The sequence below is a fragment of the Myotis lucifugus genome, unplaced genomic scaffold (genome assembly GCF_000147115.1).
Source record: "Myotis lucifugus unplaced genomic scaffold, Myoluc2.0 scaffold_1372, whole genome shotgun sequence".
Classification (NCBI taxonomy): Eukaryota; Metazoa; Chordata; class Mammalia; order Chiroptera; family Vespertilionidae; genus Myotis; species Myotis lucifugus.
In genome coordinates this window covers 18,428-29,951 of record NW_005872420.1, presented here as the reverse complement: position 1 = coordinate 29,951, position 11,524 = coordinate 18,428, and the positions used below count along the sequence as shown (strand labels likewise).

The window sequence follows — 11,524 nt, the reverse complement described above, 5'->3', positions numbered from 1 at the left end:
CTTGGTGGACGGAGGTGGCCCTGGGCCACGTGGCTCTGCGCAATCAGAAGAGAAGCTGCTCATGTAAACACATGAACACTCAGTGACACTGGACGTGAGCCAGCCACCAGGAATGGAGGGCGGAGGCCAAGAGGGAGCCAGGAGGAACCCGGCACCCAGTCATGGGGCCGACAGACGAGCAAACATCCCGAGGGGGACACGAGCTGAGAAAGGGCCCCTGGCTTTCAGAGGGAGTCCGGGGTGACAGCAGGAGCCCGCTGGGGGTGTGGGGGAGTGAAGGTACTCGAAGGCCGGTTGTAGCCGCCCCAGGGGCCACTGGAGAGAGATGGGGCCAGTGGAGGTGTCGGGACTCACAGGCAGTGACTGTCACCCAGGCTGGCCACGGCTGACCCCACCCACATCTTCCCGGCACTCAGTGAGGCCTGGGGCAGCACGCTGACCACGCTTTGGGCTGTCCTGCTGGCCAGCGGGTGCCTTCTGGGCCTGCCCCCATGGCTCTGGGAGTGAGGGTGAGGGTTGGTGTTCAGTTAGGCAGCCTCCTGCCCTGTTCCCTGTGTTCCGTGGGCCCTGCCACCGGCCCCTGTGGCCACTTCGCACAGAGGCACTTCCATCACCTGTCGCCAGAGCTCAGGCACCACCAATGCGGGACCTCAGTGGCCCTCCTGAGCCTCAGAGCCTGGAGCTGTCCAGGTCCCTGGGATGTGCAGCCCAGCACATAGGTGCCTACCTGCACGAGGCCACTGGGTGTGTGTCAAAGCAGCATGACTGAGCCCACCTGATCTGCAGTTACCTGGCGGTGCCCACAATTCACCAGCGTTACCTTCCCAGGCCTCTGGGCCAGGCCCTGCCCACGCACACACCTGTCTGCCTGACACCTTGGTGCTACCCGGAGACCAGGCCCTGCGCCCAATGCCTTCCCTGTCAGCACCTTGGCTCATGGAGGGCCGAGTCCCCCTGGGGGGCGTGTGCTGACAAGCTAGGGACTCTTTTTGTGGGTTACTGACCACGCCCTGGGGAATGTGTGAACATCTGCTTAGTAAACCCAGCCAGCTGACGGCACCTTCCTTGATCATAGGGTCCCTGAGGGGGATTATCAGTTTGCCTTGGGTGAGAGGGTGGGTGCCCTGCACCAGCCCAGCGTGGTGCAAAGAGGAACCGACCCCCAGCTGCCTGGTGAGGGACTCTGTCCCTGCAGTCACTGGTGTCCAGTGCCCAGCCTGGCTCTGAAGACTAAGCTGAACGAACGGCCAGCTGCCGGGGCAGGGCCATTCCACACCTCCCTCCGGCCTCCCTCCCTCCCTCTGCTCCCTGGCACTGCCCAGCCCACCTGCCCAGGCAGCTGGGGCCGCGCTGGACCCTGTCCCCTCCCTGTGGTTTGCTCTTCTCAGCTCCCACTGGTAGCCCTGCAGCCTGCTTTCCCACTGGCCTCAACTGTGGCCCCGCCTGCCCCGGGGCCTGCTTTAGGACGAGGCAGAGGCGGGCACACCCAGTAACAGCTGCTCCCCGCCAGCCAGGGCGCCCACCTCAGACCGTAGAGAGGAGGGGGTGCGGGGCCTGACCCTCCCCACCCACAGGCATACAGAGCGAGGCTGCACCAGGTCCTGCAGGCTCTGCACCAGAAGCTGGCAGCCCCGGGCCTGGGGCCAGAAAGCCTCCTGGGTGCGGACCGGCCCATCTCCTGCAGGACCCAGCCACCGGCCTCCATCCGCAGGGAGCGCCTCGGCGTCTGCAGCGACCCCTACAGGCTGGCCCAGCAGCTGACCCTTGTGGAGCTGGTGAGGAAGCCTGTGCCACCTCGGCCTAGACCCAGAGCGGGACCGACTGAGAGCCACCGGCCACCCCTTGCCCCCTCTCTGGCCCAGGCCCTGTCTCAGCATAACCCAAGCCCTGAGCCCATCAGGGCAGGGCCAGCCAGGCCTGTCCAGAGGTCCCTGGCTCTGGGGCAGTTCTCAGCAACCCAGGGTGGGAACAGAGGGCTGAGGCTCCAGCCCTGCCCAGCTCTGACCCGTAGCTGGCAGGCAAGTCTGGGCCTGGGACAGAACTGGGTTCAAACCCTGGGTCTGACCCCACCTGCTGTGTGATCCTCGCACAACCAGTGCCTTCTCCACCCGCCTCAGCCTCCCACCCAGAACGCACTGCACCCGCCCCCAGCGTTCCAGAGGAGCCCAGGCCCCTGCGGGGGAGGGGATGCCTCAGCCAAGCCTGCAGCTGCGGGGTCCTGTCAGAGGCAGCGGCCAAGGCCCCCCCAGGGAGAGGGGCGGTGGGAGATTTGTCCTTGCTGTTTCCCAGGCGCTGTGCTCAATGCTTGCATGCACTCTCATCTCCTCACCTGCCAGGCGGGTTCTATTATTATTCCCTATTCACAAACCAGGCGGCTGTGATGTGCCAGACGTCACACAGCAGGAGGGCCAGAGCCAGGATCCAATTCTGACCCAAACTCTCAACCACCAGGCCTCCCCTGGAGGGAGCAGGTCCCCAAGTCCCCGATTCCAGCCTGGTTTCCGGGGTGTCACATCCCACAGGCACTCCCAGGGGCCTTTGCCCCGGGCCCCATGATCAGAGGCAGCCCTGGGCCTGGGGAAGGAGGTCCGCTGGGCTCCGTGACCACCCAGAACGGGGTTGCAGAGCCCGCGTGAGAAGGGCAGGTGCCCAGAGATCCTCCTGGGATCGGCTGGAGGCAGGGAGACTGAGGGAGCGCCATGCCAGGCCTCCAGCGGGCACCCCTTCCCCAGACCTTTCTCAGACTCCTCTTCCTCCCGGTGCAGGCTCGGCTGCGACACATCGGGCCCGAGGAGTTTGTCCAGGCTTTTGTGAACAAGGACCCTCTGGCCAGCACCAAGGTAGAAGGCCCTGGGACGCGCTGTCCCTGCAGTGACCCACTGTCCTCTGTGGGGGGAGGGCGATCCCCCTAACATCTGCCGGGCCAGCTTCCCAGCGACCTGGGACAGGCGACCCCAACCGGGTGCGTTTCGGTGGACGAGGGGTTCCCTCCAGCGGCCACTCTGAGAAGTGCAGGCTGGTGCGCGCTGCCCAGGGAAGCTTCCCTCCGAGGGTGGGGTGGCCCTTGGGCCAAGCGGACAGGACGAGGTCCTCACACAGATTTCAGAGCTGCCTCTCCCCTTTCAGAGCCCAACCAGCAGGGGGCCTAGTGCTTACCAACGGGGTCAAATGAAATCCGAACCGGAGACAGTGTGCCTTCTGCCCAGCACCTAATAAATGAAGTGCAAATTCAATAGAAGTGCAAATTAAATACGCGATTGCATTCCCCGATCAGATTAGCAAGGTGAACACTGCCTGTGTAGGGAGGGAACTCTCACCCGCGGCTGCTGGGGAAATCGGCGCAGCCTCTTTGGAGGGCGGTGTGGCCATAGCATCAGCACTTGAAATGCACACCCTGGACCCCAGCTTTCCACACCTGATAATTTACCCACCAGCTATGCTAGTACACACCCATGTGCATATAGATGTGCACACGAAGATTTGAGATAAACCGTGTTTATTATGTCCACAGGCTGGAAGCAAACTACCTTATCACCCATAGAAACTGGATTTACAATGTTAGTGCATCCATTCATTCTATGTATGTCATGCAGCTGTTAAAGAGAATAAAAGCGGCTGGCGGTATGGAGTGACCCCAAGATGCATTGGCGAGAGAGGGGAGTAGAGTGAACAGCAGTGACAAAGGGTGTGCGGCCGTTTGTAACAACAGCGAAAGGGAGGGTGCGTGATACGTAGCCACTTGCACAAGCTGTGGAGACGATCATTGTGGAGACATCTCTAAGAAGACTGTCACTGTGGTCATTGTGTTCTGTTGGAAATTTGTCTTTTTCTTAAGGATTTTTATGAGTTTTTGCGTTAGATAATTATCCTTTGTCAGCTAGATGTGCTGCAAATGTTCCTCTCCTGGTGTCAGCCACAGTGATTAGGAAACCCAGCAGGGGTGGGAAGCAGACGTGGCCACTCTTCGCTGGCTTTTTGTTCCTCAAGCATTATTTGGCCATTTTCAAGCATTTTTTTTTATTGTGAAGTACTCACGATCACACGTGACATTTATTTACCCACTCTATTGTAGGTGAACATTTGTGTGGTTTCTGGCCTCCTGCCATGATAGATATTGCTGCTGGGAACATTCTCACACGTTCCTGGTACACAGGGCTGCACATTTTCCTAGGCCATCAGTTCGCAAATGTTTTGGTCTCAGGACAGCTTTCCACTTTAACAAATTATGGAGGACTCCAAAGAACTTTTGGTTATGTTGATTTTTCTGTACTGATATTTATCATTAAAATGGCCATCATATTAGCTATTAAAACTGATAACTTTTTAACTTATTTATTTATTCATAGCAACCCACTATACACATAGTTACCATATTTTATGAAACATAACTATATTTTCCAAAATAAAAAACGAGTGACGTTGTTTTACAGCATTTTTACAAATCTCTTTAATGACTGATTTAGAAAACAGCTGAATTCTCTTATCTGGTTCTGTATTCAATCTTTTGACATTATTGGTGGAAAATCTAACCTCGAAAAGTATGCAGTTGGAAAAGGGAGGGGTATTTTACAGCCATCCTATATAATAAAAGGCTCATATACAAATTGCCCCCTCGGGAGTTTGACCAGTTCAACTGCTCTCTAATGATGTGCACTGACCACCAGGGGGTGGCACGGAACAAAGCAAGGCCCTGGCTGGCAGCTGGAAGGCCCCAATTGGCCCTCATCGCCAGCCAGGCCTAGGGACCCTACCCGTGCATGAACTTTGTGCACCAGGCCTCTAGTTTTAGATCATTGGGAATGTTCTTTGATGCTACACTGCAACTCGGCAAGTGGTAGCTTTTAAAGATTAGTTGCAATGTGCAATATGAAAATACATCAGTGGACTTTCTGAGCTCTATTACATTAAATCCATTGGGCCATCTTGCATCTTGAGTAGCTCCCTTTTGCCCAGGCATGATTTTTGTAACATTATACCTTGGTCATTTGGAAAATATGGCTCCACTGAATCAAGCCGATCTTCCAAACGTTGGCACATTTTATTATACAAGATTTTAAAATCACATTCACTAATAACACTTACTGGTCTCATCTATAATAATAAAAGCGTAATATGTTAATTAGACCAGACAACCTTCCCGACAAAGCTGGGGTTGCAAGGGAAGCCCAGGTCCCAGGTGCCTGCTGGTGGCTGGAGGGAAGCCCGGGTCCCGGTAGCCGGGGGAAGGAAGGCCTACTCTTGCACAAATTTCGTGTATCGGGCCTCTAGTTAAAAATAAAGAAGTCCTTATGCATGGGAAGCTGTCGAGCCCCCAGAGGTGGGGCACATGTTTTACAAATTCCCAATTTCCTCTTGAAAACTTGAACTTTATCATTGGCCACAAATACTATCAATTGTTCTCGGAAGGGACAGGCTCAATTCATTCATTCTCAAGACAATCTCAGCCAAATACTGACGTCTGAATAACCATATTGGGTCAGTCCCGCTTTCAAGTAAACACTGTCCCCTGAGAAAGGTGTCGGCTCTCAGGTCAGTCACGCAGGGTCAAAATTTAATAAAATGGAAAAAAGTTTGTCTCCTCGAGGACGTTCTTAAGTCACACTGGCTGCTTTTCTTTCCCTGTGTGAGTAGTGGGGAAGAACACTATGACCGCTCCATCCGGGCTGGGTGGCAGCGATTTTCCCATCATTCTCTGACGCAGCACTGGTGTCTACGTGAGGAGACAGTAACATTGTGTAAATAGGAAAATGGTTTTGCCCCTGTGAACCCACAGCACTCTGGGGACTGTTGCCCTAGGACAGTGATGGCGAACCTATGGCATGTGTGTCAGAGGTGACACGCGAACTCATTTTTTTTGGTTGATTTTTCTTTGTTAAATGGCATTTAAATATATAAAATAAATATCAAAAATATAAGTCTTTGTTTTACTATGGTTGCAAATATCAAAAAATTTCTATATGTGACACGGCACCAGAGTTAAGTTAGGGTTTTTCAAAATGCTGACACGCTGAGCTCGAAAGGTTCGCCATCACTGGCCTAGGATATACCTAGGAGAGAAGTACTGCCTCCCTCACAGGTGGGCACGTGGCCAGCCTTTCAGGGTGGTGCCAGGTGAGGCTGTACCCATTCACCCTGCCAGCAGGGAGCTATTCTTGCTCTGCATCCTCACTGATTCTTGAAATTGTCAGATTTCTTAATTTTTGTCAAACTGTTAAATGGACCATCTTTTCGTGGGTTTTGGACATTCTTGTTTTCTCTCCTGTGAAATGCTTATCCCTAACTTTCATCCAGTTTTCTATCGGGGATTTGTCTTTTTCTTAAGGATTTTTACGAGTTTTTGGGTTAGATAAGTATCCTTTGTCAACTCCATGTTGACAAATTTTCCTCTCCTAGTTAGTGGCCTTGTGTTCATTTTCATTATTATGTCTTCCGATCAGTGTGTGTTCTTAACTGAAACCTAGGGAAATGTACTAAACTCTTCCTTTATGGTTTCTGGAGAGTTTCTTCAGATACATTCCCGGAAGTGGAATTGCTGGGTCATAAGGCAGCTCCATTTTTAATATTTTGAGGATCCTCCATTCTGTTTCCCAATCTGCAGTCCAACAGCACTCCACATCCTTGTCAACACTTGTTGTTTGTTGTTTTGTTGATGGTAGCCATCCTGACAGTGTGAGGTGATATCTCACTGTGGTTTTAATGTGCATTTCTCTGATGATCAGTGATGTTGAGCCTCTTTTCATATGTCTAATGGCCATCGGTATGTCCTCTTCTTTACTGTTTTGTAATTTATATTTTTCCAGGAATTTGACCGTTCCTCCCAAGTTTTCACTTTATAGACAGTTATTCAGAATCTTCTCTATCTTTTTAATTTTTTTATCCGATTTTTTTTTTTTGCCTTCATATTTTGAAGCTGTGTTGTTAGGTGCAGACAAGTTTAGACTTGCGACATATTCTCGATAACTTGAACCTTTTATCATTATACAACTACCCTTTAATCTCTTCTAATGCTTTTCGCCTTGGAGTTTGTTTTATCTAATATTAACACATCACTGTGGTGTTTATCATATCTGTTTTTCTGTATTTTTACTTATCTCCTTAGGTTTGGGGTGTGTCTCTTGAAACTAGCATGGACCTGGGTTCTGCATTGTAGTGATTGTGATTACTGGCGTGTGGGGGTCGTGCTTACTGTCTGCTCGCCTGCCTTTGGTGGCTCCCGTACCTTTCCTGTCCCTGTTTTTCTCCTTTCTTTGCTTTCTTGGATCGGTCCCCCATTCTCCCCTCCCCCTATTTACTGAAAGTCACCTCTCAATTTTAACATCTATATTTAAGTGTAATTTTTAAAATTGTGGTGATTTATACAGTGGAATGTTCTATATCAATTGAAAACATTCCAAAGGATAGTGTATGGTACATGAAAGGTTCACGTGGGAAAATATGGAAATATATATAGTTACATAGCAAAAGGAAGATACAGTCGATTTTCATTATTCATGGTAGTTATGTCCTACAAACTTGTCGGGAACTCTGCATCAGCGAACACCCATTGCTCCTAAGGGAAACGCAGGGTTAGGTTCCTTGCGAGCCTCTCATCCCAACATTTTCATCAACCAATCCACAAAGAGCCTTATTTTATGTGCGTTTCTGTTTAAAGACATCTTCTTTAATAACTATTGTTCATTCAATGACATTGAGCTCATTGCCAGCAGCACTATGGCTCATGCCTGAAAGAAAGCGCATCTCCCGCCTACGTTCCTGCTTAGGGAGACAAGACAGCCCCGCAGCACTGCTCTGGGCACAGGAAGCGTGAAATCACCGTGACAACCCATAGACAGCAGGAAGGACACGTGTCAGCACGGGGCTGAAGCAAGAAGGCCAGGCATCATTTCGCTTAACCCCAGCATGTGTTGGGTGACTCCAATATTTTGCCACTCTGCACACGTCCATGAGTGAGAGGGAAAGTGAGGCGCTGGGGGTTACAAATGAATTTTTAGGGAGTAGGTAGAGTCACAAATACAGAATCTGTGAATAATGAGGATCGACGATTACATATCATATTGATATATATCATGTTACATTACATCTCTACGTGCATTGGAACAAGACGAGAAGATGAACATCAGATCATTGGTGTTTGTGGATGGTTTTGAGGTTCCGACATTTTCCAAATTGCCTATCATGATCCTGAACTGACTTCATGTTCCGAAAATCATTGACACAAAGACTGAGTGCCGTCCTTTCACCTCTCCTAGCCCTGTTTCGGTGGTAAGACCAGGAACCTGGAGGCTTACGTGAAATGGTTCAACAGGTTGTGCTACCTCGTGGCCACTGAGGTCTGCATGGTGCGTAGAACCCGGGACGGAGCAGGCGTGACAGAGGCGCGCAGGCGGGAGGAGCTGGCCTGGGGGGAGCCAGAAGGGCTTCTTGAGCCATCTGTCCCCAAGCCCGGCCAGGCTGGGCACCCTCCGGACACCAGCTGCCACCGGGCTTGCCTGGAGTGCCATTTCCCCTCTGGGCAGAGCCAGCACGGACCCTCCCGCCTCTCGCAGAGGGTGCCAGGGGCGGCCTGCCTCCCCGGTGCCTGCCTGCTGGGCCGCGGGCCGGCCACGCGTGTGTTTGGCTCCCTCAGATTTCGAGGTAGAAATGGCCCAGCCTTTAAGAGCGAGGAGACTGCACGCTCCAAGTCCAGTCTCTGGCTTCTCCGGGGAAGCAGGCAGACCTGGCCGGTCTAAACCGACATGCATGTCAGCAAGAACCGTCCATCAGCCAGGCGGCTCTTCCTCACTGCAGAGGCCCCCCTCTGGCCACCCTGCATCAGGGGAGGCCGGCCACTCATCACCGGGAAGGACTGCGGGCAGCACGTGTGCCCGGGTGGGCTTTCCAGCACCAGATGCTGCGACAGAGCTCGGGGTGCAAGGGGCTGACGGGGGCGAATGCCTGTGGCAGGCGAAGAGGACGAGGCCTGGCCAGAAGGAAACGATGTCCCGTGACACCTCTGCAGTGGGAGTGTCCTGTCCCAGGGCCCCCCTCGCTGGGCTGCCAGCACAGTCACCTGCTCCCTGAGGGACAGGGCAGGCCCGGAGGCAGGGCTGTCTGAGGGGTTCGGGCGGCCCGTCTCTGCAGACACAGCGCACTGCTGGGGGCAGCAGGCCCAGGCCAGTGTTATCTGCGGGAAGAGCACAGGCGGGGCCTGGAGCGTCCCTGGCAGCGGGCGTCGGGTTTACCTGAGTGGCGTCGGCGTGTGGTCCGGGGTCGGGTGTGGTCCTGGCTGGGGAGAGCCCGCCCAATGCTGGGAGGAAGCAGGAGCGAGTGTGCTTTCTGCTTCTGGAGGGTGTGGCGCTGGCCTGGGAAAAGGGCCTCCCTCTCTGGAAGTGGCCCCCCTGAGCCCTCGCTGGCAGTGGCCCCCCTGAGCCCTCGCTGGCAGTGGTCTGCGAGGCCGCAGATGGCCCAGATCACACATCCCAGCCCGCAGGAGGGACTGGCCGGTGGGCAGGGTGGGTGGTCACGGTAGGACGGGGACCCATCATTGCTGAGGCTCGGGTGCTGTCCCCAGCTGTCCAAGAAGAAGCAGGGGGCCCAGGTGATCGAGTTCTTCATCGACGTGGCCCGCGAGTGCTTCAACATTGGCAACTTCAACTCCCTCATGGCCATCGTCTGTGAGTAGCTGGCCTGAGCCCAGCACCCGGGCAGGCGGGCGTGGGCACCCGGGCAGGCAGGCGTGGGCACCCGGGCAGGCGGGCGTGGGCACCCGGCAGGCGGGCGTGGGAACCCGGCAGGCGGGCATGGGCACCCGGGCAGGTGGGCTTCGAGCCAGGGATCTCCTGTGAGCAGAGAGTGAGTGCCCGCTGGGCCCGCATCCCCACCCAGAGGTCTGGGAAGGGTGCCAACTTTGAGGTGGGCTCAGCCTCCTCGGGGTGCTTGGCGAGGGTGTGGCAGTCTGTCCCCGGGTCCAGGGAGAGCAGGGCCCAAAGCTGGCCCTGGCGCTGTGTGGGCCGGTGTGCGGAGGACTGGGATGGGCCTGCACATGCAGAAGCCAGGTCGCCCCAACACACCTACTGCTGCCTGGCGGCCGAGCTGCTGCAGACCTCAGCCCGGGTCAGGCTGCAGCCGCAGAGGCTGGGCAGGGCCACACAGAAGCCCTCCGCCCGGGCAGTGATGGGACTGCAGCCGGGGCAGCCTCCCAGCTCGGCCTCCCTCTGCAGCTGGCATGAACATGAGCCCCGTGTCCAGGCTGAGGAAGACCTGGGCCAAAGTGAAGACAGCCAAGCTTTTCATCCTGGAGGTGAGCATGGTGTTGGCGGCCGGGGACGCCGGCCTTCCCCAGGGGCAGTGCCCAGCTGCGTCCCTGTCTCCTTCCAGCATCAGATGGATCCAACGGGAATTTCTGCAACTACAGGACAGCCCTGCGAGGGGCCGCCCACTGCTCCCTGACCGCCCACAGTAGCCAGGAGAAGGTAGGTCAGAGGCTTGGCTGGTCTTCAAGGCTCCTGCCTGCGCTAGACACCTTGGTCCAGGTGGGCTGCATCAGAGAACCTGGACGCTCACCCCCAGGTCACCTGGTCCACCCCCCGCACTTCTATGGCTGTGTGACAGACATGCTGCCCGTCTCCAGGTCTCTAGTACGGGGAACTCGCCACCTTCCCAAACAGATCAGCCCACTCCACGGGCCTCAGTTTCCCTGTCTGCCCTGCCCAGCTGAGCCATCCATGCTCTGTGCTGTGCAGAGCGGTCAGCGCCCAACCCCAGGCAGCTCCGACTGACCAGAAGTGCTTCCTCATGGGGCTGCAGTCACGCCTCTGGGGTCGTCCTCTCTGGAGGGCTGCACAGAGTGATGCTGTTCCCTCTTCTGCCCGCCCGTCCTTCAGCGCCCCAGGCCCCTCCCGCTCTCCTCTGCGTCAGCAGCCCGGCCTGCGCTGCCCTAGGCTGCTCTCCGGTCCCCTCCCCACGTGGGTCCCTTTGATCCCTGAACAGCTCCGTTTGAAACGGGAGTCCCTTCTGTTTCAGATCAAAGTGCGGTGCCAAGTGCATAGGGCCTGACACCCCTTGTTCTAAACTCAATACCTTCGTGGACGTGGCCTCAACTCGCACTGACGTTTCTGGCGATGACGGACCAGAGCTGCTCGCTCACTAGCGCTGCCTTTTCACAGGCCCTGTTCCTGTGCGTTAGCATTCGGGGCCTCACTGACCCTGCGCCCTTCCCTTTCTCCACATTCTCCCCGGGGCCTCTGCTGCGAGAGGCCAGGCACAGGCCAGGCGCCGCAGGGCCCCTCCGGGCCTAGAGCTTGTCGCCAGCCAGTGACCAGCACAGCTCACAGAAAACACCACGCCTGCCTGAGCCCTCAGTCTTGCTCTGTGGCGGGGAATTATTGATGGAAGAGATCCCGGCACGTTTGTGGAGCTCTGTTTTCAAGGGGCTGTTCTTGGAAATGGCAGTCACTCTGGAGTTGTAGGGGGTGGATTACAAGTGGTCGGATTTGGGAGAGCCGGCCGAGAACCCCCCACACTTCTTAACCAGCTGGCCCTTTCC

General features: G+C 55.3%; 1 protein-coding gene across 1 annotated transcript in view; it reads left to right on the top strand.

Moving 5' to 3' along the window:
* LOC102431043 (ras-GEF domain-containing family member 1C-like) overlaps positions 1 to 11,524 on the top strand; it is a 24,694-nt gene that overhangs the window by 2,185 nt on the left and 10,985 nt on the right. The window contains 7 exon segments of the mRNA XM_023748412.1: positions 1,575 to 1,775; positions 2,766 to 2,840; positions 8,250 to 8,339; positions 9,551 to 9,653; positions 10,200 to 10,279; positions 10,357 to 10,372; positions 10,375 to 10,451. Of these exon segments, the coding sequence (XP_023604180.1) occupies positions 1,575 to 1,775; positions 2,766 to 2,840; positions 8,250 to 8,339; positions 9,551 to 9,653; positions 10,200 to 10,279; positions 10,357 to 10,372; positions 10,375 to 10,451 (642 nt within the window).